The 27,792-nt window shown below is 39.4% G+C and overlaps 1 protein-coding gene across 1 annotated transcript; it reads left to right on the forward strand.

Moving 5' to 3' along the window:
• The first annotated feature begins 3,716 nt into the window (after positions 1–3,716).
• On the forward strand, positions 3,717–27,297 carry LOC132380320 (urotensin-2 receptor-like). Its single transcript, XM_059949072.1, has 2 exons — positions 3,717–5,242; positions 25,244–27,297. Exon 1 carries the CDS (start codon positions 4,136–4,138, stop codon positions 5,240–5,242), a length of 1,107 nt encoding a protein of 368 aa, XP_059805055.1. The 5' UTR covers positions 3,717–4,135; the 3' UTR covers positions 25,244–27,297.
• The last annotated feature ends 495 nt before the right edge of the window (positions 27,298–27,792 follow it).

The following is a 27,792-nucleotide window of genomic DNA, read 5'->3' on the forward strand; positions in this document are numbered from 1 at the left end:
ATCCAATTGAATGTAGAAGACAATGGTGTGGTAATGAGAGGTAGCTAAGAGATGTTTTGCTTTGAACTTGTTTGCTGTGTAACCAAAACTATGTAGTCAGCCTTGATGTAGATTATGTAGTTTGAACTTGCTATTTGCTATGCATGTACCCAATTTAGTAGGAGAATGAAATCTTAAGAATGTAGAAGACAATGGTGTGGTAATGAGAGGTAGCTAAGAGATGTAGATTAGAACATGATTAAGTCAATAGGTAGAAACAATAGTGGCGGATGTACTTGTGATATGCTGTAGACTGATTGGATATGCTAATGCAACTAAACCAGGAGATTGCTATAAAAAATGCTATGTACAAGGATCAGTGGGCAATCAGCGACTAGCTCAATGACTGTCTCAGCTTTGATTTGCAAATTAAAGTTTAATACTTCTTGAAGAATCTCCTGCATCTCCTGGTCGTTTGTGGGGCACGAGAAACCACGACAAAAGTGAGTCTATAAATTATGGGAATAGTTTGTGATGGGGCAAGTGACATTCAGTGAAGTTATCCCCTCCTGTTCAAGAGCCTGATGTTGTGGGATAATAACTGTTCCTGAGCATGATGGCTGTTAGTCTGTCCTGTTGGGTGCAGTATTCCATTGATTCTCTTGTGCTTCTTGGTATGACTGTGTATGGCCACAGAAAATGAACGTCAGGTTGGAAATGATGACATATATGTACTTTGATAATAAATTTACGTTGAACTTTGAAATTTAAGGTTGAAAAGTGTGTGTGTCCTAAGGCTTTCCTGATGGCATCAGTGAGAAGAGAGACTGGCCTGGGTGGTGGGGTCCTTGATGATGGATGTTGCTTTGCTACAACAGCGCTCCATGTAGTCATACTCAATGGTGGGGGAGGAGGGCTTTATGCAGGATGGACTGGGCTGTTCCACTACTTGCTGATTTTGGCCCCCCGTTCTACTTTAACTCATTCCACTGACTACAATTTTGCACTATCATCTCCCTGTCCTTCCTCACAGTCTCACAACGCATTGTTCATCGTTGTATACCAACTGCCCCATCTTCAGCCCTATCAGTCCTGTTCCCATTCCCCTGCCAACTTACTTTAAACCTTCCCCTACAGCTCCAGCAAACTTGCCCTCAAGGGTATTGGTCCCCCTAGGATTCGGGTGTAATCTGTCCTTTTTGTACAGGTCATACCTTCCCCCGAAGAGATCCTAATGATATAGAAATCTGAAACTCTACCCCTGCAACAATTCTTCATCCATACATTCATCTGCCAAATCATCCTATTCTTGCCCTCACAGGTGTGTGGCTTTCCAGAGATTGCTACTCTGGAGGTCCTGCTTTCCAGCTTTCTAACTGAATCCCTATATCGTCTCTTCAGGACCTCGTCCCTTTTCCTGCCTATGTCATTGGTACCAATTTGTACCATAGCTTCTGACTCCCTCTTTAAAATGCTATGTACCAGATCCAAGACATCCCTGGTCCTGGCACCTAGGAGACAACATACCATCTGGGGGTCTCTTCCACATGAACAGAATCTGCTGTCTGCTCCTCTAGTTATGGATTTTGTTCAAACACAAAGCAAGAGAGCATGTATCTGAGAAATTGTGATATCCCTTTTCCACAGAGCAATCAATAGTTCATCTTCAACATTCATCCCACATATATCTTTGTGCAGTAGCAATTAGCACCACACATAACAAAGCAATAGACTGTATTTGCATGGAATTAATGGAAATGCTTTATAATTGGAATTCACAGAAACTGATGTTTCTGTAGGTTGAGAAATAATTGATCAAAACTGCTCACTGTTTTGAAATTGGGGTTTGTCTAAAAATGTTAATGACTATAGGCGCTTTTAGATGGACAGAAGTTACCATGTATTTTACAAATAAGCATTAGTGAAATTGAGTTGGACTTTATATTAAGATCAGGACAAAATTAATTATAATTGAAATCTATTTTATAATTAAGTGAGAACTAAAAAGAAAGTGCAGAGATGTATACTTTGGGGCAAAATAAAGATAAACAGAAGCTTAGAATTTGCTGAAATGGGGAGGCTGCCAATACATGAAGCTATAACCATTTAAAACTAAGAGCAAGCTCTGGTGTCTGATACAGTGCAGTTAAAATCAGAAATTCAGAAACTACTATCAGTGATACCATTTTTCGCCACAATGTGCGCTGTTGCAGTTTTCTCACATGGAATCAGCACCGACCTCTGTTCTGGTGTCAAATTCAACAAGTTCAATATTACTATTACCATGAAATCTGTTGTTTAAAAAATCTAGTTCAATCAAACGAGATGAAATCGAATCATGTGCTAAGCCCTAATTAGTGCTAAACAACATTGCTCCCTGAAAAGTTTATTGTACAAGTATGGAATCTCAGAAAATTAGCAAGAGGTGATATTGTTTCAGTTTGTTTCACTGTAAGATTGCATACTCTCAATTAATTCCACATACATAATCTTTATTACACTTTTCATTTGATAAAGTATGATTTGTATTAACTCTTCTTTTTGCTCCTTCTGTGGTTTGCAACCTATTGAAATTTCTAAATATAATTGGTTAATGGGGGGGGGGGGGGGGGCTGTCGCTGAGACTATTATCATGTGTCCAGATTATATGGGAACAAGTTCAACTAGTTTGTTACAACCTGTAAAAAAAATGGTTGTGGGGAACTTTGTTGAGTAAATGCCAATCATTATGTTTTCATTATTGAATTAAGATCTAAGCAATTATTATTATAGGTTCAGATTAACATAAAATGTAGTCATCTCTACATTGTGGATTGAGAAAAGAGTTTAACTATTGTGTTGCTCCTCCACATTGTTAACTATAAAGTTGTATTCTCAGAGAGCAAATTCGTATAAATCTGCTTTTAATATATGTTTTGAAGACTGCACAAAAGGCAACGGGAAAGAGACAGCGTCCATGCGTAATTGCTTACACAGGGCCACTATATTATTGAAATATTACATGAGTCTCCTTATTACGATGACTATTTATCTGCAAGTTTCGTGGACGGGGTTGGGAATCAGATCAGTTAATTTGTTAAATTTATAATCGCACACATTGATAATCAGCAAATATAACTATAAAATAATCCTGGATATGAAGGGCGATTTAGAGAGATTAATTGGAAAAATCGGCGCATACACAAAATGTCAATAGGACTTCGTTTTGTGTCGAATGATTAATAAATCAATTGCAGGAATTGTTTTAAAACATTGCGCTGCGTGTTGGAGTGAGGACGAGAATGTACAAACTGGTATTATAACTGTCTGTGACCAGTGATGCCCGTATTGGAGAAACAATTAATCTATGCAACAGAATCATAATCCCGAACAACATCAGAGTATTAGATCATTGTTAGCATCAGCGTAATCTCCAAGAAAGACCTACTATGTTAAGAACATTAAGTAGTATTGCGTAGGATGGCAGAATATCGATTTCCTTTCACAGAATTTTATTTATGATCCAAAGAATATATCTCCAAATAACGGTAAAACAGCGGTATAGCATTATATATCAGGCATAGGAAATGCTTGAACGGGTTTGAGTAATATGCAAGAATTTCCAAGTTTCCTTCTTGGAATTTCCTTTCTGCTTTTCACATTACAGTATAAATCTCCTGTCGGAATAGACGGAGCTGCAATGTGCGTGCGGTACGCCCATACACACACGTTGCCGCTTCTTCTCGATTACTATTGACTGGAAACAGCGAACGCAAGTAACAAATGAAAAGCACCGCTCTGATAGTTGGCGTTTGAAAAGAGGGGAAACGAAAATCTGCGTCATCGGCGACATAAATAAGCGATCATCGGGGCAAGGGGGAAATCTCATCAGGCAGCCCGTGGGAGCCAGCAACCGGGTAGCCGTGCCTGTTCCACTGGGTAGCTGACTCATTGGTCCTCGGCCAAAGAACCACACAGCCCAGAGAAGCATCTCCAAGTCTCCGTGGACCCATGACCCCTGCTCACGACCAGTCTGCAGGAAGCTTCGCATCTGACTGAAGGTTCATCCGATGTTGCTTTATCGAGAGAAAAAATAACTTTTTTTGCGCAAAAGAGGAAACTTTGAAAGAGTTTAAGGTGATTTTCTGAGATTAGAGTGGAGGGGAATTTTACAGAGATGGCCAGTGACTCCGGGACTCCCGAGTGGAGCAATAGCACCGACTCCACCAACGTGTCAACGACTGACCGGATGCCAGCAACGGATTCAATGGAAGAGCTGGTGGTGATCTGTTCCATTGGGACCGTCCTATCCCTCATGTTCATCGTCGGCGTGACGGGGAACATCTACACTCTGGTGGTGATGTTCCACTCGATAAGGTCGGCCGCCTCTATGTACATCTACATCGTCAACCTGGCGCTGGCTGACCTGCTCTACCTCTCCACCATCCCCTTCATCGTCTCCACTTACTTCTTGAAAGGTTGGTACTTCGGGGACATCGGCTGCCGGATCCTCTTCAGCGTGGACTTTCTAACCATGCATGCCAGCATCTTCACGCTGACCGTGATGAGCACGGAGCGTTACCTGGCCGTGGTGAAACCCTTGGACACGGTGAAGAGATCAAAAAGTTACAGGAAGGCCATTGCCGTTGTGATCTGGCTCGCGTCCTTGCTGCTGGCACTGCCGATGATCATTACCATCAGGCTGATGCGGACCCGAGGCAAAAACATCTGCTCCTCCACCTGGAGCAGGCATGTCTATGGGATCTACCTTAGCGTCTTGTTCACCACTAGCATCCTGGCTCCCGGGATCATCATTGCGTATTTGTATATTCGGTTAGCCAGGACTTACTGGGTGTCCCAGGTGACCACTTTCAATGATAAACAAACAAGGCGCTCGCCCAACCAGAAGGTCCTCTACATGATCTTTGCCATCGTCCTGGTCTTCTGGGCTTGCTTCCTGCCCTTCTGGGTGTGGCAAATGATCGGCCACTATCAGCCCCCTCTCTCCCTGATCCAGAAGACAAAGATCCACATCAACTACCTCATGACCTGCTTGACCTACAGCAACAGCTGCATCAACCCGTTCCTCTACACGCTGCTGACCAAGAACTATAAGGAGTACCTGGGGAACCAGCACCGGAGTTTCAGCAGCACTGGCTCCTTTCACGGGAGAAGCCACCGCTTCCAGCGCTCTTGCCGCCGCTCTCTTTCCACCAGCAGCCAGCAGAACACCGAGTCCATGACTCTCAGCCAGATTTCCGGATCAAACAGTAACTGCAACTAGGTAAGGGCGCAAGAGCGGCTTACATCTCGGAGATCGGACACCCACTGCACCCCTTCTCCCCCCAACCAATGTCTATCATATCCTGCAGGCATTCGAGTATACATTGCACACTTTGCAGTCCAATGCATTTGGATAACTGTTCCTGAAGGACCACTTAATCAATTTGAATCTGTAGGATTCAATTTCCCCGCGAGGCTATTTTAACGCGAAAGAAAAAGTATGTCCATAAATGTTCATAATTTGCAATCCCTATTCCATTGCTGGGACAGGTATAGAGCCGAACTAGCTTTAATGTAAAATTATAGTTTTGGAATCACGATATGGGAATATGACCATCTCCATCCAGTACACGATGTATAATTCTCATTTCCGGGATAAATATGTTTATGTCAATAAAACTTTGGCTAAAATACTTTTAAGTTACAAGAATTTAATTGCACTAAATGAGAGTGGATAATTCAAACATAATTAAAATACTCAGTTTGTTTTAGAAATAAATAACTTAGCATGATGCTGTGATCATCCAGTTTTGCCACTTATAATTAATATATACCAACATAAAGAGTTAAGAAAACAATAAGCTCTGACCAAAAGGGAATAATGCCAGTTTTGGGAGACACTTAAATAGTAGGAAATCAAATCATTACCAATTTCAGCATTGGAATTTGGGATGATTTTATGGGTAATTAGGGGACTAGTGTAATTAGGACCTATCAGTTAATAAAACTAAAAACTTTATGGACGGCACATAGCTATTCAGTCTCTCCACCAGATTTAGCATGATCTCTTATGCCTGCAGTATTCCCATATACAGTATAAATCCAAAATTTTTAGCAATTGGAGTTTTTTTTAGAACAATATGCATTAGTAAATTGGTTTATCTAGCTTCTTATGAGCCATTGCAACACCAAGTGTAGACACTTTGAATGATTGCAACAACAATTAAAGAGGTAAACAAACTGAGAAAACTTAAAATAACAACTTACCTTTAGCATCTTTTAAAACATATTTAATGAGCAGTAGTAGGAAGTAACTAACCTGGAGCTATCTAGTAAGATTTGTTAATTCACTGACAACTGACTGAACTGAATAAACAGCAAGATAAGTTTATGAAACTGAATTGTAATTATGTGGAGTATCCAAAATTACATGAGAGTCCAAACAGAATGTTGATAAATATTCAGAAATGCTGTGTTATTAGTAATAGTTTTCCATTCAGCAGTAAAACAATATAATGATTTTTGTTTTTGGTTTATAAAACAAGATAAATTACATGCTATTTTTGCATATTCCAGAGAATAGTTTAACTGCAGAACAAATTGATCCATATCTAAAGTTGGTGTGCCAAGAAGATGTATTGTCACCTATTTCATGAATCCAGCATATATCTAAATATAGACTAAAATCAACAGATTAACTGACAAATGGCCAAAAGCTACTAGAAAAATAATCAGTTCTAGAAATCTCACCTCAGGACTACCTTTCCCAAATCAAGTAACTCACCAAATACAGCAAAGCTATTAGTAAGTATAGAATAGTGACTTGGGTTAATTAACAGCAATCTAATTTGTGTTTACAGTTATCATTGACTCCCGACACTATTACTTCATGAATTAATCTATTTCTTATAAACTCCAGCAGTCAGTTATTCATGCATCAAAATTAAGATTACGCTGAACATGTAATTTAAAAGGAAAGGGTTTCAACTATTCTTTAATAAGATTAATTCCTTTGTTTATTTTTCTCTCATTCTTAGTCTATAAAGTTTCTCTTAATTCATGAGCAAAACTGTGGTGTTTTTCTCACCACCTATAAGAAACTCTTAACAGACTTTAGCCTAAATATAAAGCACCAGTCTTTGGACTTTTAAAAAAAACATAGTTGAAGAGTAAATTTAATGAGCAGCACAGACGGAAATTTGAAAATCTCATGGAAGAAATGTGGTTTTATTCTTGTTTAACCAAGGTAATCTAAGGTCTTATTGAGAAAAAAAAAGCTAATGGTACAGTAGAACACAATCAACAAAACTCTGGCAAAATAATTTGGAATAGTACAGGGGAAAATATTTAAGATTTACCTATTATGGAGTACAGTGATACTTAGTAGACATTTGAAGTGGTAAATCTATCTGTGATAGATTATAAATGAAATATTGAAAATAATTTTAGTTCATTATATCATTGAGTAAGTCTACCGTTGTAAGGATGGAAGTACAGCAAATTATTTGCCAACCTGTTGGAAACATATTTTTTTATTCCTAATACCTAGAGAGTTTGCTGTATAGATTCATAAATTCTACTACAAAGACATCAAAATCATTTCAATTAATCTGCATTGAAATATCCAAAAGACTGATTTTTTTCCTCTAATAATGCTTGAATAAATAAGAAAATTTGAAACTAAATCGGAACAAAAATTTATGGAACCTAATCAGGCAAGGGTTTTCTTGTACTGTATGTTAATATCAATTTTTGATTTTCCATATGAGGTGTAGGTAAAGAAGATGTATGGTCAGTTTTACTCTTTAGTGAAATTTTATGGTTATTTAATTAATAATGGACAATAAACATCATTTCCTTCAATTACATTGTTTCTGCTGCATTAGAATTAGAGGCAAAATGAAGTAAATTTTTTATGCCAGGCTGTTTAGGAGATTTGTAATTAATTTCTTAAACAATAAGTATTTTGGGGAAAATTAGTTGATCAGAGATGGCTGCCATGAATTTGTAGAAGATAACATATCTAAAGAATCTAGTTGGCCATTTTTGAGGAGTTAAATAACACAAAAGATAAGGGAGATTTAATGGGTGCTATTTATGTGGACTATCAAATGTCCTTAAGTTTCAATATAAAATACTAGGAGTCAAAAAAGGACATGAGACAACTTATTAGATTAGTTATGAAAATTGTTAAGAGGAGACCGAGTTTAACAATAACAGGTAATTTGCAAAGTTGGCAGAAGGTGTTTGGTAATATCTCCTCAGGATTTCTTCAAGGGCCTCAGTTTTTCACGTGTATAATTAATCACTAAGATGAAGCAGTAGGAAGCTGTATCATCTAAGCTTGCTTACATTCATTTATGTCAAATTGTAAAGTTTATGTCTCATCAGAGAATTCAAATCTCTGCTCCATGTCTGGACCAAGGCTGTGTTGCTATTTCATCTCTACTTACCACAATGAAACCCAAACTATGTGTTAGTCAGGCAAGTAATCTTACATCACTTCTGATGATTAAGGGTAATGTGGTTGGGTGTTAATTTGCTGCTTTGCAAATATTCCATTTTTGTAAGAGGAACAGACGTAAGAAAACTGGGGAGACCATAGTTCTGCAACTGTGAAATTCTAGATCAGCATTAGCATACTCATCAATTTAGTGTTTGATGTCAGAAACTATTCATGCAAAATCATACTTACACACTTGCCCAAAATCACATAGACGTGAAAAGCAGTTTCAAATGACCTGCTGAGGAAATCTAACAGTGACCGGAGATCTTGCAAATTTCACACAGACAGCAGGATTAAAGCAGGATCTCTGGTCCCAGGCAAAAAGTTTGAAGGAAATCTGGAAATCTCACTAGCAAAAGTTTGTGCAGCCAGAACATTAGTGAATTCTAAATTCTAGATTGAAAGACTTTAATTCAGCAAAGTTATTAAGGATTATCTAATTATGTCATTAAAACTGATATACTGGTCAGTCATGATCTAACTAAGGTGGTGCATTATGTTTGAGGGTCTGATACTCCAGCTCTGTTTCTGCACTCATCCAGTTCATAAATCTATTGATGCATTGATAGTGTAATTGGATTTTGTTCCTTCAAATGACTTAACAATCTTTAAGCAGCTATTTCTTCTGACTACATAGGTTATAAAGACATAGTATACATGAAATGGCCATTCTCCAACTTTGGCTCGGTCTCAATCTTCTAATTGCTTATGGCATTTTATCACACAATCTAGGGGTAAGGTGCTACAGTGTTTAAATCATGGGACTAACAGCCAGACATCTGAATGATTGACTGAGGGTCATGGGTTCAAACCAAACTGTTCAAATCAATTAATTAAATCTGAGAGTTTGTGAATCACAAACAAGAATGTTCTTTTCAATCGTTTCCAAGAAAGTATTGGATTGTTGTACTGCTCCATACGTGGCTCCAAACCTGTAGCAATGTGATTAACTCTTACCTGTGTCTTCAATTCAAGAACATTGAGGGAGGGGCAATAAATGGCTAGTATTGACAACAATGGCTGCATCTTATAATTAGTCCTGTCAGTAAGGTTAACAGTTGTTCCAGACTACTTCTATTACGGGTTCAACTCACTGAGTAAAAGATTGAAGTTGTGTAAGTAAATGGCACACATGGTCTTAATTTGTATTTTAATGTGCATTTTTAATTGTTTTCAAAATTTGATCTCAATATACTATTAGTCACTGGTGCATGCTGACTGTAGTCTATCTGGTGTATTGTAATAGAATCAAATAATTAAATTAACAGCAGGACAGAAATGCGGACTGCTGGGAATGTGTGAATGTCAGAATAAGATTAAGAATCAAAGGCAATATTTGTTTTTATGATGAATTTTGAGAGATTCTATTTATCCGTAACTTTAGCTCATATTTCAAGTCAGATATGTACATAATTGAGAGGCAAATGCCACAAATAAATGATAAATGAAATTTGAAGAGATGAACACTTGTTCAATTGAGAAGATCTGACATGATAGTTTCAAAGTGATGGGGATAATAAAAGTGAATTTGCATTAGAATCTAATGGTCTGTATTTTAGTAAAGTCACCTCTTTTATAGAACTCCATCCATCTGTAAAGTAGTTGAAAGGTCATGGCAAAAAGATGTCTGTCTTTTCAAAATATTTATTTGCATGAAAATGGGGGGAAGAAGGCCAACCCATATGAGTATTGTCTTGGAAAATGAGAGCTGATAGAGTGAATAAGGGTAATTTTATTATGATTTGTAATAGTTTGTTATCAATGTGTTTTCATGCATTATGAAAATATGCAGGGAGTGAATAACAGTATTTTAAATTAATTGCTCTTTTAGGGACCAATTATTTATCGTTGCAAATCAGGATTTGTGATTATGAGATTTAACTTTAATTCAAGTGGTGAAGTGAAGCAAAACTACCGGAAATATTCAGCATTTGTGGAGGGGAAATGCTTCCAATTAATGACCTTAAATCAAAGAAAACTTAAGAGACAAAAAATGTTTTGAGTTACAGAAAAGAATGGGGGAAGTTAGGGCAGAGGTGATGGTGAGTGTTCGCAGGATGGATATAGAATAAGCAAAATGGACGGAGAGGCAGTAGGAGAATGGAATAACAATCATGGAAGTGGATTCCGCTGAAAGAAGCTGGTAAATCATATAATGTATGCCTGCAGGAAGATTAAATTCAAAGAGACGAATAAAATCTCAAATTACTGGAAGAGGCGAGAAAAAGATTAAACACCAGTAATTTGAAATAAAAATTTGATTCTTTGCTGAGTCAAGAAGGCTGTAATGTGCCTAATCAGGAGATAAAAGGTTTCTTAACCTTACTTCTTCAAAGTAAGAAGACTAAGATGGGTTAAAGTAGAAATAGGATGGTAAACTAAAGTGGTCATGGTCACACCTTCAGACTAAATGGAATTATTTGCAATATTAGTACATTTGGGATCTCAGTCTATGAATCAGTGTGCCAGTGAGTGCAGTGTCTACTGAAGGTAAGCATCATAGAGCAAGAGGGTGATTTCATTTACGATATTTATTTGTTTTATTTATCTACTAGATTTTATTAATTTTTTAGTTTTTATTTGCAAAAGTGAACAAGTTGTATAAAGTGGTAAACATGTAGCCGACCATGTGGAGCTGGTTGAAGTCGGTCAAATTGGATAATAAAAGACAATAGGTCAAGAAAAGGCACCGCCCCACTTGTTTTGGCATTATTAATATTGGTTCATTATTGCCAAATGTACAAAAATATAGTGAAAAGTTTGCCTGCATATTGTTCATGCAGAGCAAAACAGGACACAGAGCATTGAGCTAGAATAAGGTAAAATGTTAACAATGCAGAATAAAGTGCAAAATCTACCATAAAACTGTAAGCCTCACATTGAGTACTGTGAACATCTCGGGGCTCCTCATCTAAGAAAAGACATGCTAGCCTTCAAGAGGATTCCAAGGAGGTTCACAAGATGATTCTGGGAATGAAAGGGTTATCATACACAGAATATTTGATGACTCTGGGCCTGTACTTGCTGGAATTTAGAAGGATGAGGGGGATCTCATTAAAATCATTTGAATGTTGAAAGGATGTTCCCCATGGTGGGGGAGTCTAGGACAAGAGGGCACAGCCTCAGGATAGAAGGACATCCATTTACAACAGAGATGTGGAGAAACCTCTTTAGCCAGAGGGTGGTGAATTTGTTACCACATGCAGCTCTGGAGGCCAGGACATTGGGTGTACTTAAGGCAGAGATTGATTGGCTCTTGCTTGAACATGACATCAAGGGTCATGAGGAGATGGACAGGGAGTGGAGCTGAAGAGGGGAAAAAGGGGTCAGCCATGATTTATTGGCAGAGCAGACTTGATGGGCCAGATGGTTTAATTCTGCTTCTATGCCTTACGGCCTTATGCACTTATAATGAGGTAGATTGTGAGATCGGGAGTCCACCTTATCATACAAGAGGTTCATTCAATTGTCTGATAACAGTGGTATAGAAACTATCCTTGAGCCTGGTGGTATATGCTCTTAGGCTTATGCTTCTCCTTCTCTTGGGAGAGAGGAGAAGAAAATATATTCAGGGTGGCAAGGGTCTCTGATTATGCTGGATTTAGGGAGGGGAGGATGGTTCCCCTGATGTGCTGAGCTCTATCCACAACACACAAGTTTCTTGACGTGCCAAGCCATTTTGCATTAATTGCAGATGAACAGACATGGCAGAGCAGATGCTGTGTGACTGCTGCATTTAGTTGGAGCTGAAGAAAACCATTCTCATCTATGGCAATGACATTTGTAGTAAATCTCTGCAGCATGGGGAACTTCAGCTCACATTGGAGATTGAATTCAAAATGTCAACATTGCATAGTATCATGGAGATGGTGATTATTTGCACACTTTATTCCAGGTGGCTGTAACACCTTTTAGATTAAGTACTGCAGAACTAGTCAGTCCAGAGGGACAGTAAGGAATAACTACATATCAACCCATCATGGAAAACCAGGAGTTGGCTGGAAGATTCATTGTACTTGTCCAGCAGATGTCTTTCAGACTGCGTGAACAAAAGCAGAATGGATATACAAGAATGGAGTAAACAAAATAAGATATCAAGACAAAGCAGATAAAAAGACAAAATAAATGAATTAATAGCACACATAGAAATAACTTGTACAATCCAGCAACTGTTACAGAAACATGGTTGCAAAATAACCAATTTTAGGAATTAAATATATTAGAAGAGATGTGGAAAATGGAAACAGAAGTAGCTTTTGTGTTGTTGTTTATACATCCCCCATATTCAAGCATATATAAAAGACAATACAATGGAAAAAATGGAGCATGATCAGTTTGATTGCAGCTAAAAAAATACCGGGGGTATAAAATAATGGAGAGAGTTGTACGTAAGCACTTAGACAGTAGTGGTAATGAGTGGCATACAGTAGTTCACATTATCTTCCTTACAACTTTGAAGTGAGCTATTTCAGCCCTCCAAATCAATTTCTGCCCGTAAGGTTTAAGCTGGCCAATTCCTCAACTAATTGTCCACTGTGACCTGTTCTCCCCTTCTACACTCTCCAGATGCTACTATTAAGGGACAATCAATAGTGGCCACTTATCTTACCTACTGCATATTTTTGCATTGTGGAAGGTAAATTAGAACAGATGGAGGAAACCCATGCAGTTGTAAACTTGGACAGAATGAGAAGTCAAGATTGAAATTGGGTTGCTGTGCTAGGTACAAAAAAAACAAATAAGTTAAACATATATGTAACAAAGGTGAAACTAATGTAGTGAGTTCTATTAACCTATGTATAGAGTGGGTAAATTAGCAATAATCACGCAGAAAACAAATTTATGGAATGGCTTCAGGGTCAGTACTTTGAGGAAGAAACAAGTGATCAGGCTATTTTTTAAACTGTATAATGATAAAGGATTAATTAGTATTGTGTATCTTAAAAGGCATGTGGAAGAATGTGTGTATAAAGATTGAAAGTGATTTAGTTAATTCCAAAACAGAATCTAAAATCTAATCAATGGCCACTATTGTGTAATGGCCACCATGTTGTGTAAATTGATTGTGGTAGATTGGGAAGCTACATTAAAAGGCTAGACTAATATTCAAATTATTAATACAATATTTCATACTAAATATATATTCCTTTGTAGAATAAAAGAAGTGGTCCAGAAGCAAGAGAAAATAAAAAGAATATCAAGCAAATAAAAACTCTAAAATGAAACACACAAAAAAGTTGTAAGCCCAAGGATTAAGAAAATTTCAGAATGCAACAAAGCACCAACAAAAAGTTGAGAGAAAATCAAATTTAACAATAAGCTATCTTGCAAGAAACATTAAGAGGTCTATAAAGCATACTTATATATGTAAAAAATAGTATCAGCAAAAAGAGAATCCCTTGCAAACTGAGAATGCAGAAACATAATATATTGGGAAAGGAAATAATGACTGAGAAATTAAACAAACATTCATCCAGAAAATGTGGAGAACAATAGATATAATGAAGAGCTAAAGAATATACTAATGGTACAAGAAGTAGTATTAGAAAATTTAATAGATTGAAAGCCTAAAAATAGTCAGATCTGATGACCTGCACACCAAGAAGAGATGGCAGATGTATTTGTTGACATTCCACAGATTTGGGAATGTTTTGCATAAATTGGAAGGTGTAAAAATCACTACCTGCTAATTAAGAATAGTGGAAGAGAGAAAATGGGATGTTCCAGAGCAGTTAGCTTGGTAGTAGGGAAAATGCTAGAATTTATAATTAACAAATCTGTACCAGTGCACTTAAATTAATAAAAGGAATGAACAATGCCAGTATAGATTTGTGTAAGAGAAATATGTATGACATATTTGTCAGTTTTTTGAGATTGTAACTAAGAGAGTAGATAAGAAGAATGAGTAAATGTGGTTTATTTGACCATTCAGACAGTCTTCAATTGAGAGACAGACAAGACATATTTAAGACAGAGATCAAAGGGCTAAAAAGTTAGTGCAGGAAGGCAACACTGAGGTAAAAGATCAGAGGTAATCTTATTGAATTATGGAGCAGTTGGGAAGGGTCAAATGCCCTTATTCTGCATCTATTTTTGGATGTTCTAACCTTTCTCCTAACATGGAGAGAACGAATCATAGACTGACTAGGTGAATGAAAACAGGATGGAAATTGGCAGTGAAGATGTTGAAACTTGATAGAATTGTTTGACAACAGGAAGTGGTGGCAATTCATTCAACAAACAATGAACAAAATGGGACCGAGTGACCTACGTAGATTGGAAACGTAGAAACGTAGAAAACCTACAGCATAATATAGGCCCTTCAGCCCACAAAGCTGTGCCAGACGTGGAAGTACAGAATGTTACATATATCCTTCTAATAAAATGACACATCTTAGGTTTATAAGGATGCGTCAAACTATTGCTTGACATTGTTGGAGTCTGCCAGTGTTAGAGTAGGAGGCTTTGACTTAACAGGATTCAGCAAGGACAGGCAGGGGCTAAGGATGCTTTTGGCTCATTTGTTATCGCGCGTTTTTGATTGTAGAACCTAGGTTTGAGAAGTTAGAGCCAAATGTATAATGAGTGAGGCAAGAAGGAGCTGGGTAAGTAAATAAGAAGTGAGAGTGAAACTCAAAGGTTTCAGTGAGAAGGCAGGTCAACTTCTTTTTGTTGTCTGTAAGTCCCTAATTCTTGATTCATGATAGTTCTTAATTAATGGGTTTCATTTTAATCGGTAATTGGAGCAGTGGAATGCTCTTCTTGTAAGATGTGGGATTTCAGGGTGCCTAACAGTTGCCCTGATGATCACATTGCGGATAGTGCACCCGACTTCAGCTCCTAACTGACGAGATCAGGAAACTGGAGCTGGAGCTGGATGGACTGACCACCATCCAGGAGGCTGACAATCTCGCAGATGGGACTTTAACAGAGGCGGTCACACCCAGCCAGCAGGCTTTCAGGTACTAGATGGGAGAGCACCGGGAGAAGTAAGGCGGGCAAGCTGTCAGCGCAGGGTTCTGCTGGAGGGGCTGATGACATGCCAGGGCACAGCAGCAGCGACCAGGCCTGTAACACTGCATCCTGCTCTGGGGCTCGGCAGGGAAGGGTAATAAAGTCAGGCAGACTGATAGTGATAGGAGACTTGACGGTTAGGGGAACATACAGGAGATTCTGTGGCTGTGACAGATTTATGAGCATTGGGAGAGCCTGCAAAGCTTTGTGTCATGTCTTATTAAGTTCATTGAGTTTTTGATGTGGTGGTGAGAGCGATTGATGAAGATGTAGCCTTGGATGTTGTTTACATGGATTTTACAAGGTGTTTGATAAGGTCCTTCACGGGAGGCTTATCCCAAAGATTAAATTTCTGCCCAATTACCATCAGCATATAATCTGCAGCACCAGATGTCCAAACACACTACATCACTGCTATACTATGAATAGGGACGCTTACTGTTCCATGTCTAGACTGCATTTCAGAAAATCTGGTCACTTGGCTGTCCTTATCCTTCCTGGATACAGGCAGAGGCTAAAGAGCACGGCTCCAGGGATAAGAGCAGCAAAGAGATGGTTGCAGGAGTCAGAGGAGCAGCCGCAGGATTGCTTCGAGTCGTTGGACTGGGCCATGTTCATGGACTCATCTGAGGATCTGAATGAATACACCACAGCTGTTACAGACTTTACTAAAGCTGTCATTGTCAAGTGTATCTCCACAAAATCAATCTGCCTTCCATGACCAGAAGCTCCAGATTAACCATGCGATCCACAATCTTCTGAGGTCCAGCTCAATGGCATTCAGGTCTGGCGACCAGTTAAGGTAAAAGAGGCCTAGTTATGATTTCCAGAAAGCCGTCTCACGTGTGAAGTGGCAATTCTGGACCAAACCGGGGGATTCTCAACAGGGCCGTTGTGAAACCAAATGACATAACTGACAAAACATTTCATTCCCAGATGATCTCAATGCCTTCTGTGCTTGCTTTGACAATCACAACATGAAGAAACCTTCAGGAAATCCCACAGCCCCTGATGACCCTGTGATTTCAGTTTTTGAGGCTGATGTGAGAGCATCCTTCGGGAGGGTGAACACATGGAAAGAATCCAGCCTAGATGGGGTATCTTGCCAAGTACTAAGAACTGTGCTGATCAACTAGGTGGAGTGTTCAGTGATATCTTTGACTTCTCGCTTTGGCAGTCTGAGGTACTCGCCTGCTTCAAGTAGGCTTCAATCATACACGGTAACCTGCCTCAATGACTATTGCCCAGTAGCACTTACAGTACATTCACTGTGAGGAAGTGCTTTGAGAGGATGGCGATGAAACATATCAATTCCTCCATGAGAAGCGACTTGGATCTGCTTCAATTTCCCTGCTGGAGCAACAGATCCAGAGCAGATGGCAGTTCATTGGCTCTTCATTCATCCCTGGATATCGGGACAGCAAAGACGCTCTTCGTTGACTACAGCCTGGCATTCAACACTATCACCCCCTCAGAACTAATCAGTAAGCTTCAAGACCTTGGCCTCAATACCTCCTTGTGCAATTGGATCTTTCCAGTCAGTTCGGATTGGCAACAACAGTGCTTCCACAGTCTCTACCAGCACAGGAGCATTATAGGTTTGCTTAGCCCCTGTAACAACGTCAGCAAGACCAAGGAGCTGATTATTGACTACAGGAGGAGGAAAATGGAGGTCCATTAGCCAATCCACATCAGGGGATCAGCGGTGGAGAGGATCAGCAACCTTATCTTTCTCTGTGTTATCATTTCAGAGGATCTGTCCTGGGTCCAGCACGTATGTGCAATTATGAAGAAAACACACCTCTACTTCCTTAGAAGTATGAGAAATTCGGCATAACATCTAAAACTTGACAAAATTCTGCCAGATGCGTGGTGGAGATCATTGATTGTTTGCATCAGGGCTTAGTGTGGGAGCACAATGCCCTTCAATGGAAAATGTAATGGATATGGCCCAATGCATCATATGAACATTCTCCCAACCACTGAGTACACTATGGCTGTGAGGTTACCCACAGCTCCAATTTCATATTTATGTTTGCTGACAACACCACTGTCATTGGCTGAATCAAAGATGGTAACAAGTGCTGTTGCAGGAAAGCAGCATTCACCACCCAGGTCTTGCTCCCTTCTCGCCACTGCCATCTGAAAGAAGGTCTAGGAGCCTCCGGACCTACACCACCAGGTTCAGGAACAGAATTCTCTATTTCTACCTCTGGAAAAAGACACTGGATTCTCATCTACACCTCTCATAATTTTGTAAATTTCCCATTCATTTCCAACAGTCCAGAGGATTCTTTGCAACCTCTCCCTATACAACATATATTTTAATCTAGGCAATTCTTTTCTGCATCCTGTCCAAGGTTTTCACATCCTTATAATGGGACAACCATAGCTGTAAGCAATACTCCAAATGCAGTAACCAGAGTTTTATGAAGCTACTACACAACTTCTTGATTCTTGAATTCAGTGCCTCAGTTAATAAAGGAAAGCCACTTTTGGGGAACTATGGCCTTGGGGCCCCCAAAATTCCTTTGTGCATTAATGCTGTCCTGATATTTATTGTGTACTTGCCCTTTACACTTATCTCCCAAAATGAAACAACTCACATCTCCTCTGGGTGTATTCAACATTAATAAAATCATGAGGTAGTATTTTTGTAATACAACCAAGCAAGAAGGCAAAAATGTTTTTTTTTCATTTTTGGTCCATTCTTGTGACCCTTTAATTGTCTCAATTTTTAATTTGACTTTTTTTCTTTCACTGCCCTCTCAGGCATTGAGTTCCACGCATCCACCACTTGCTAAGTGAAATGAGTTTTCACAATCCCTTCTGATCTTTTGACCAGTTAACATAAATCTATGCCTCCTGGCTACTGATATCTTTAAAAAGCAAAATGGGCTTTTTTTTTTAGAAAGAACATTTGCACACAGTTAGTTCTGCCGACTGACTACATAAGGCATCAATTGACAGCAGTTTGGTGTTCTGAGCAGCAGCCAATCAGCGATTGTAAGAACGAGTTTAAAATAATGCGGGGTTGCAGAGCAGTCATTGTTGGAGTGGACAGTGATAGAGTGGTTGAGGCGTTAGCTCCTTAAACCTTCAATGAGGAGAGACTTGTGTGAGAGAAGATGAAAAAGCTGTAAGCGGATTTCTTTCCACAGTTTATTTATTGTATATGTATTTATAATAAATGAACTGGGGAAATTACAAAGTATAATATATATCTGAGAAATTAATATATTATTTATTCTAAATATTTGCAGAGTTAGGGCAGTAGGGATGCAAGGCAGCATAGTTGAATGCTCCTCTTGCAGATGTGGGAAGGCAAGGAGACGGCCAGTGTCCCTGATGACTACACCTGCAAGAAGCTGCAGCTTCTAACACTTATCATTAAGGAGTTGAAGCTGGAACTGGATGAACTCTGGATGATTCGGGATGCTGCGGGTGTGATAGACCAGACATATAGAGAAGTAATATAACCCAAGGCGACTGTGTGAGAGTTAGGAAGGAGAAAGGAGTTGAATAGCCAAAGCAGAATACCTCTGTGGCCATCTCCCTCAACAACAGGTATAACACTTTAGATACTGCTGGGGGGATTAACCTAGCAGAAGAATATCACAGTAGTCAGATCTCTGACACTGAATATGTGACTCAGAAGGGCAGGAAGCAGAAAAGATGAGCTGTGGTGACAGTGGATTCATTAATAAGGGGAACATAAAGGAGGTTCTGTGGACAGGAATAAGATTTCCAGATGGAATGTTGCCTCCTGGGTGCCGGGATCCAGGACATCTCAGATCAAGTTCTCAGCATTTTTAAATGGGAGGGTGAACACCAAGAAGTCGTGGTCCTTGACAGTTCCAAAGTCATAGGTAGGAAGATACCTGTGGTAGGAGGTAGGAGTTTCTGCAAAGTGAGTCAGGTACTAAGTTAAAGGACAGGGCCTCCAGGGTTGTGACCTCTGGATTGCTCCCTGTGCCACATTCTAATGAGGTCAGAAACTGGGAGATGATACAGTTCAACATGTAGCTCAGGATAGGGTTGGAGGCAGGGCATAAGATTTTTGGATCATTTGGCTCTCTTTCAGGGAAGGTGGGGCCTGTACAGAAGATACGGCTTGTACCTGAACTGGAAGGGGAAGATGTCATAGCAAGAAGGTATGCTAGTGCTGTATGGGGGTGAGAGGTTAAATTAGAGTTGCAGGGGGATGTTGAACCAGGATCCCAGAACAGATAGTGAAGATGTTGTGGAGGCAAATGTTATTAAGACCTCAGCCAAAGTGAAGAATTAACAGATTGAGTATGGTGCTACTAATGTTCTGTGTTACATATATTTAATGCAAGATGTACTGTAGGAAAGGCAGGTGAGCTTAGGACATGGATTAATACATGGAATTATAGTATTGTAGCCACTAATGAGACTTAGCTGCAGGAGGGGCAGGACTGGCAGCTCAGTTTTCTGGGGTTTCTTTATTTTAGGTGCAACAGGGCAGGAGGGATTAAAGGGGAAGGGGTGTTGTTACTAGTCGAGGAAAATGTCATGGCACTATTCAGTCAGGGCAGACTAGAGAACTTAAATAGTGAGGCTTTATGATTAGAACTGAAGAATAAGAAAAGGATAACCATTTTAACAGGGTTATAATTGTAGACCCCCCGACCCCCCAATAGTCCACAGGAATTAGAGGAATAAATTTGTAGGGAGATTGCAGACTGTTACAAGAAACATAAGGTTGTTATTGTAGATAATTTTAACATCCACATATTGACTGGGACTCCAATATTGAAAGGACTAGATCAGACAGAGTTTGTGAAATGTGTTCAGGAAAGTTTCCTTCATCAGGACATAGAAGTCGCATTGAGACAGTGTGCGGTACCTGACCTGTGATAGGGAAGGAGTCAGAGCAGGTGACAGAAGTTTGTGTAGGGGCACACTTTTCATCTAGCAATCATATTGCCATTAGTTTCAACGTAAATATGGAAAAATATAGTTATGGTCTGCGTTTGGAGATTGTAATTGGAAAAAGGCCTGTTGAGATGGTATCAGGAAGGATTTGGCAAGTGTGGATTGAGACAGATTATTTTCTGGCAAAGAAGTTCTTGGCCTTCAAAAAGTGAAATTTTGAGAGTACAGATCTTGTATGTGCCTGTCAGAATAAAAGGTAAAGAACCTTGGTTTTCAAGTGATATTGAGGCACTTGTTAAGAAAAAAGGTGGTGTATAGCAGATATAGACAGGCAGGAACAAATGAGGTACTTAAGAGAACCCTTAAGAAAGAAAGCAGGAGGGCTAAAAGAAGGCATGAGGATGCCCTAGCAAACAAATTAAAGGGATTCTACAGATATGTTAGTGCAAAAGGATTACAAGGAGCAAAAAATGGTCCTCTAGACGATCAGAACGGTAATCTATGCATGGAGACGAAAGAGATAGGGGAGATCTTATCACAAACAAGAGAAAATCTGCAGATGCAGGGAAGATTTAAACTTCTTCAGGGTAGGCATCCCTGGAAGAGACTTTGCAGAACTGCTGAAGGTTTTTGGTCTAAAGCGTCGACTGTATTCTTTTCCTGGGTGCTGCCTGGCCTGCTGAGTTCAAGTCAAGTCATGTCACTTTTATTGACATTTCGACCATAACTGCTGGTACAGTACATAGTAAAATGTTTTTCAGGACCATGGTGTTACATGACACATTAAAAAAACTAGGCTAAACTATGTAAAAAAACAACACAGAGATAAAAAAACACACAACATCTACATTAGACTACAGACCTACACAGGACTGCATAAAGAGCACAAAACGGTGCAGGCATTACAATAAATAATGAACAGGCCAATAGTGCAAGGTGTCAGGCCAGGCACTGGGTATTGAGGAGTCTGATAGCTTGGGGGAAGAAACTGTTACATAGTCTGGTCGTGAGAGCCCGAATGCTTCGGAGCCTTTTCCCAGACAGCAGGAGGGAGAAGAGTTTGTATAAGGGGTGTGTGGGGTCCTTCATAATGCTGTTTGCTTTGTGGATGCAGCGTGTAGTGTAAATGTCCGTGATGGCAGGAAGAGAGACCCTGATGATCTTCTCAGCTGACCTCACTATCCGCTGCAGGGTCTTGCGATCCGAGATGGTGCAATTTCCGAACCAGGCAGTGATGCAGTTGCTCAGGATGCTCTCAATACAACCCCTGTAGAATGTGATGAGGATGGGGGGTGGGAGATGGACTTTCCTCAGCCTTCGCAGAAAGTAGAGATGCTGCTGGGCTTTCTTTGCTATGGAGCTGGTGTTGAGGGACCAGGTGAGACTCTCCACCACGTGAACACCAAGGAAGTTGGTGCTCTTAATGATCTCTACCAAGGAGCTGTTGATGGTCAGCGGGGAGTGGTCACTCCATGCCCTCCTGAAGTCAACAATCATCTCTTTTGTTTCGTTCACATTCAGAGACAGGTTGTTGGCTCTGCACCAGTCTGTTAGCCGCTGCACCTCCTCTCTGTAATGCTGTTCCTCCAGCATTTTGTGTGTGCTTTAGGGGGAGATCTTAAATAGATTTTTTGCATTTGTATTTACTTGGGAGATGGAAGTGAGGCAAAGCAGCAGCGAGGTCATGCAGATTACAGAGGAGGAGCTGAGGAGTTGTTTGCTGTCTTGAGGTAAATTAGTGTGGATAAATCCCCAGGGACTAACAAGGTGTTCCCTTGGACCTTGGGAGGCAAGTGTAGAAATTGCAGGAGCCCTAGCAGAGATACCTAAACCATCTTTAGTGACAAATGAGGTACCATACGATTGGATGATTGCTAATATTCTTTCCCTGCTTAAGAAAGGCTCTAAATATAAACTAGGAATTTATAAGCTGATAAGCCTGACATCTATAGTGGAAAAGTTATTGGAAGGTATACTAAGAGACTGGATATAAAACTATTTGGGTGGACATGGACAGATTAGGGATAGTCAGCATGGATTTGTGCATGGTAGGTTGTGTCTAACTAATCTTGCAGAGTATTTTGAGGAATTTACCAGGAAAGTTAATGAAGGCAAGGCATTTGACAAGGTCCCACAAGGAAGGTTGGACAAGAAGGTTCAGTTGCTTGGCATTCAAGATGAGATAGTAAATTGGATTAGACATTTGCTTTGTGGGAGAAACCAGAGACTGGTAGTAGATGACTGCCTTTCTGACTGGCCTGCATGCTGCAGGGATCAGTGCTGGTCTGTTGTTGTTTGTCATCTATAATAATGATCCCGATGATAATGTGGTTAACTGGATCAGCAAATCTGTAGATGACTCCAGAACAGGGAGTGCAGTGGACAGCAAGGAAGACTGTCTTCCTTGATCCAGCAGGATCTGCACCAGCTGAAAAATGGCCTAAAAAAATAGCAGATGGAATTTAATGCAGACAAGTGTGAGGTTTTGCAATTTGGTATGAACAACCTGGGTAGGTCATACACAGCGAACAGTAGGGCACTGAGGAGTGTGGTAGAAGAAAGGGATCTGGGAATACATGATCTTAAATCATTGAAAGTGGTGTCTCAGGTAGATGGGGTCATACAGAAAGCTTATGGCACATTGCCCTCCATAAATCAAAGTACTGAGTACAAGATATGGGATGTTATGTTGAAGTTGTATAAGATGTTGGTGAGGCCTAACTTGCAGTATTGGGTGCAGTTGTGGCCACTGACCTGCTGCAAAGATGTAAATAAGGCTGAAACAGTACGGTGAAAATTTGTTGCCTGGACTGGGGGACCTGAGATATAAAGAAAGATTGAATAGATTAGGACTTTATTCCTTGGAATGTAGAAGATAGAGGGAAGATTTGATAGTGGTATACAAAATTATGAAAGATATCGACACGCTAAATATAGGCTTTTCCCACTGAGATTGGGTGGGACTACAACTAGAGGTCATGGGTTAAGGGTGAAAGGTGAAATGTTTAAGGGGAAGATAAGGGAAAAACCTCTTCACTCAGAGGGCCATGAGAGTGTGGAGTGAGCTGTCACAATGTGGTCCATATGAGATTGATTTCCAAGTTAAGAGGTTTGGATAGGTACAAGAATGGCTGGGCTATGGAGGGGAATGGTCTGGATGCAGGTTGATGGGATTAGGCAGTTTACATGAATTAACATGGACTAGATGGGTTGAAGATCCTTTTTTATGATGCACTTTTCTATGACTCTGTGATTCTATGAATCTAAATTATGTAGCGAGGGTTCCAAAACAGCATTTGACAGTGTCAATCAAGTTTTCTTTGACTGTGAAGATTACTTTAATGCTGGCCTTATTCAACTTTGCAAAACCTTCGCTGAACAGTGGATTCCGCTGGATGTAAGCTAACATCATTGAGCCCAAGAGTTCAAATAATTTACAAATAATATAATTGCCAGCTCGAACAGTGAGTTTAGGCAAAACTGCTTAAAAATAGCCATGCAAGAACTTGTGAATTATTTTCTTGAATTATTTATTTCATTAAGAAATAATTTGAAAGCCTGTGGTTTGTACTAACCATAGACATATGCAAGAAAAAGTAATACGGTTGTTTCGGTTTTCTGGAAATATTTCAAGCCAAGATGTTGTTCCATTTATACCTTTGTAAGAGATTATTTTAATTTCATCATATCTAAACACTATCGACAAATGTTTAACCAAAAGTAATTTCTAGGACAGCACAAGCCAGTGCTGAAGGAACTCAGCAGGTCAGGCCGTTTGAATAAACAGTTGATGCATTGGGCTGAGTCCTTTCTTCAGCACCAGTTCCAGAAGATATCCATTGGTCCTTGATATTTTAGTTCTACTTACAGGGGCCATTTTGGATCATTTAGGAATTCTTGCTAAATAAAGCTTTAAAAATTAATTGATGCATAAATCTTCTGATAGTTGATAATTATTCTGGAAATAACTTTTTCAGCATGGTATGGAAACACCAATGCCTTTGAAAGGAAAATCCGATAAGAGGTAGTGGTTTCGGCCCGGTACATAAAGGGTAAAGCCCTCCCTACCAATGAGCACATCTACATGAAATGCTGTCACTGGAAAGCAGTATCCATCGTCAGAGATCCCCACCACCCAGGCCATGCTCTCTTCTCACTGCTGCCATCAGGTAGAAGGTACAAGAACCTCAGTATTCCCACTACTAGGTTCAAGAACAGTTACTACTCCTCAACCACCAAGTTCTTGAATAAAAGGGGTAACTACACACACTTACCCCATCATTGAAATGTTCCCACAACCAATGATCTCACTTTAAGGACTTTTTATCTCATTATCTCGCGTTCTCAATATTTATTGCTTTCACTGATCCTGCTGTAGTTACTATTCTATAGATTCGTTGAGTAGCCCACAAGAAAATGAATTTCAGGGTTGTATATGGTGACACTATGACAATGAATTTACTTTGAACATAATAGAGATAGAGACCTAACGGAGATGGTTCCAATTCTCTTTGAATCATTTACTGAGATATCTTTTCAAACTGGTGGTTTGGATTACCAATTGTTACAAAGTTCTGTAACAAATACCAAGCAAAACAATTGCCATTTGAACAACATAGTGAGTGCTACTTGTTTCTCCTTTTACCTTTCTTCATCAGCATATCCCTTCCTCCCTCGTCTACTTTCCTCTCAGATGTGTCTATGCAATCCATCTCATTCACATGCTAGCCACACTCAAAGTTAATCCTGCGTGATTTATTTAGAATTAGTTACAAGGCTTTTTAGTTCACAAAGAAAACAGTTATTGGAACAATTTATTTCGCACATGATGGTATTCATTGGAATAATGTTATTGTGTTTCAGAGAAAATAATCTACCAGCCAATACGAGTAAGAAGAAATCTTGCTTTGACTGTGAGAGTACATCACCTCTTGAAACCTGATCACTGTTTTTCCCTCCTGATGCTGAAGGCCCAGTCAGCCGTGGTGAAGGAAGCCACTTTCACAGGGATGATACGTGGAAGAATTTGTCGAACAAGAAACCCGGATTGTTTATATCTTAAAATCTGAACAGAAAAATCTGGTCTGTAATATTGCCATATCTGAAGCTTGTAGGTATCTCGCTTGTTTGTAATCATTAAACAACAAACAGCATTTAGACCTCTTTACATAAGCATGTTGTGTAATAAAATACCTGCTTTCTGTGTTCAAAAAGAAATTAATTAGATTAAAGCAACTGCAAAAGGCAAATTCCAGTACTGTTAAGAAACAAAGTATTTTATGCTGACAGCATGCTAGATTAGAAATTGTTTTAGCATGTCTTGGAGCAGACTATCTACAGGGAAAAAAATTGTGTGAAGACAAACATTATGATATATTAGTGTTATATGTAAAGATTGAACGGGATCAGTAAGACACTGCCAAACAGTCTGCTGATCTAGGCCTTCCCACTGAGACTGACTCCAATTCCTGATAAGGTGATAAGGGCAAGGGAAGCAGAAAGAAGAAATATCCGTTGTCAAGGCCCTTAGGTTTTGCCATGAGACAGACCAACGCATCTTGGTAATATGAAAACAAAATAAGCTAGCCTATTTTGTACAACATCACGAAATTCCTTTAAGAATAAATGGAGATTGCACAGCAAATGCAGACACTAGTTTTTCTTTGCATAGTCTAACTGAATGTATAATGCACAACTAAATATTACTACCTGGATATTTATTCTTGATTAGGTGTGCTGAATCTGTTCTATACTGATATTATCAGGTTGTGCATCCCCTCTGAAATGCATTTCCATTGTAGTCAACAGAACTGAAGGTTAAAAATAAATTTCTATGCAGTATTATGGGTTAACCAACAAGGGATGAATTTACATGATGTAAAGAAGCAGACGTGAGAGCATTGTGCACAGCTGAGAACCGATCTGGATTTAAGAAGGGCATGGATTAGAAATAGAATGCTTAGATCAAGCTATACATGTCAAAGTGATATAGAAACACTGCTAGGAAAAGAAAAATAAGAAGCTGAGAGGTGATAGGGATGGAAGGAGGCACCCAATGAAGAATGGGATTGACACACAGAAGCCAGTGACAATGGGAAAGTGAAAAGGAAATGGTCTAACAGAACCACATAACAGAAGATTTGCAGAAGGAAAGAATGTGAAGTTGCTGGAGGCTATAGGAATTGGTTTAAATAATTTCTGCACTATAAGCGATATACAGAATTATCTCAACCACAAACTTGGCGGTGCCATACACAGGTCATTTATTGTGTTTTCACCAAGAAATCAAGTTTGGGTATCTTCTCATGGACTGAAACTGTTTACATATTGTTTCCTGAACTCTGTGTGAGGAATAAAAATAACAATAATTTACAACAACCTAATTTCTGTGATATATCTACAAAGCACAGGAAGGGTGTGATTAATTATTTTGTTCTTATTTTCAAACTGATAAACAGACAGTATTTATTGCACTTTATATGTGTCCCAATGCTGTCTGATGGGAAATAACATTATGGGGCCAATGCCTTGCACAAAGTATTTTTATTGTGAGAAGGCAAGCAAAATTTAACATATGACATTGATCATAAATGATCCTTCTGTTTGACAAACATATTGCCAACAAGTAATATTTCTGCCAGCATATGTCTTTTTTTTAATGTGTTCTTTATTATGTGCATGGGTTTCTTTAACTTCCTAATAGTATACATTTTGTATGTGGTCTTGCATTCAGTTATTCTCAGTTAGTTTGCAGAAGGCTAATTTTGATATCTAACTGTGAAAACTACTTCTTGCATTGAATGTAGCAGAGTGTTAGTGCAAACGCTACTGAATGTTTCGTCCGAGTCCATTATAGAGTCTAGCACCAGTTAAAGCTGGTCTGTAAATTTTAGAGAGAAGGTTCAATGTGGTTAGAAGCGCCAATGAGTATTCTGTTGGGAAATAAACTTGGGGAATATCATTTTGTGAAAGTAAGTAGGGGTGGGGGTGGTCGCTGCTTTGCTGCTGCTTGTGCATAAGAAGGAGGGAGTGGGGGGTTTAATGTCACTCATTCCTTGGGGTGCTGTTTCATTTTCATGGATGTCTGTGAAGAACAAGAATTTCAGGATGTATAGTACCTTGCATACGTTTCGCTGACATTGAATGGTGCAGCATTGGAGATAGCATAGATTCAGTAAGCGGCACCAGAGGTCTTGGTGAGGAGATGAGGAGAGATGCTCTATATCCAAGTGTGACCAGGAAACAGTGGTGCAGGGGCTTGGAGGTCAATGCCAAGAACTGGATAGACATAAGGATAATCCTGCATGTAGCCAAGGTTAGTGAATGCATTTCCAAAATTTACATTCCAGCAATTGTTCTAGTAATCCCAGGCACCACACAATGCAGCATATCTCCATCGCTCACTTACTGAT

This window comes from Hypanus sabinus, chromosome 23 (genome assembly GCF_030144855.1).
Source record: "Hypanus sabinus isolate sHypSab1 chromosome 23, sHypSab1.hap1, whole genome shotgun sequence".
Taxonomy (NCBI): domain Eukaryota; kingdom Metazoa; phylum Chordata; class Chondrichthyes; order Myliobatiformes; family Dasyatidae; genus Hypanus; species Hypanus sabinus.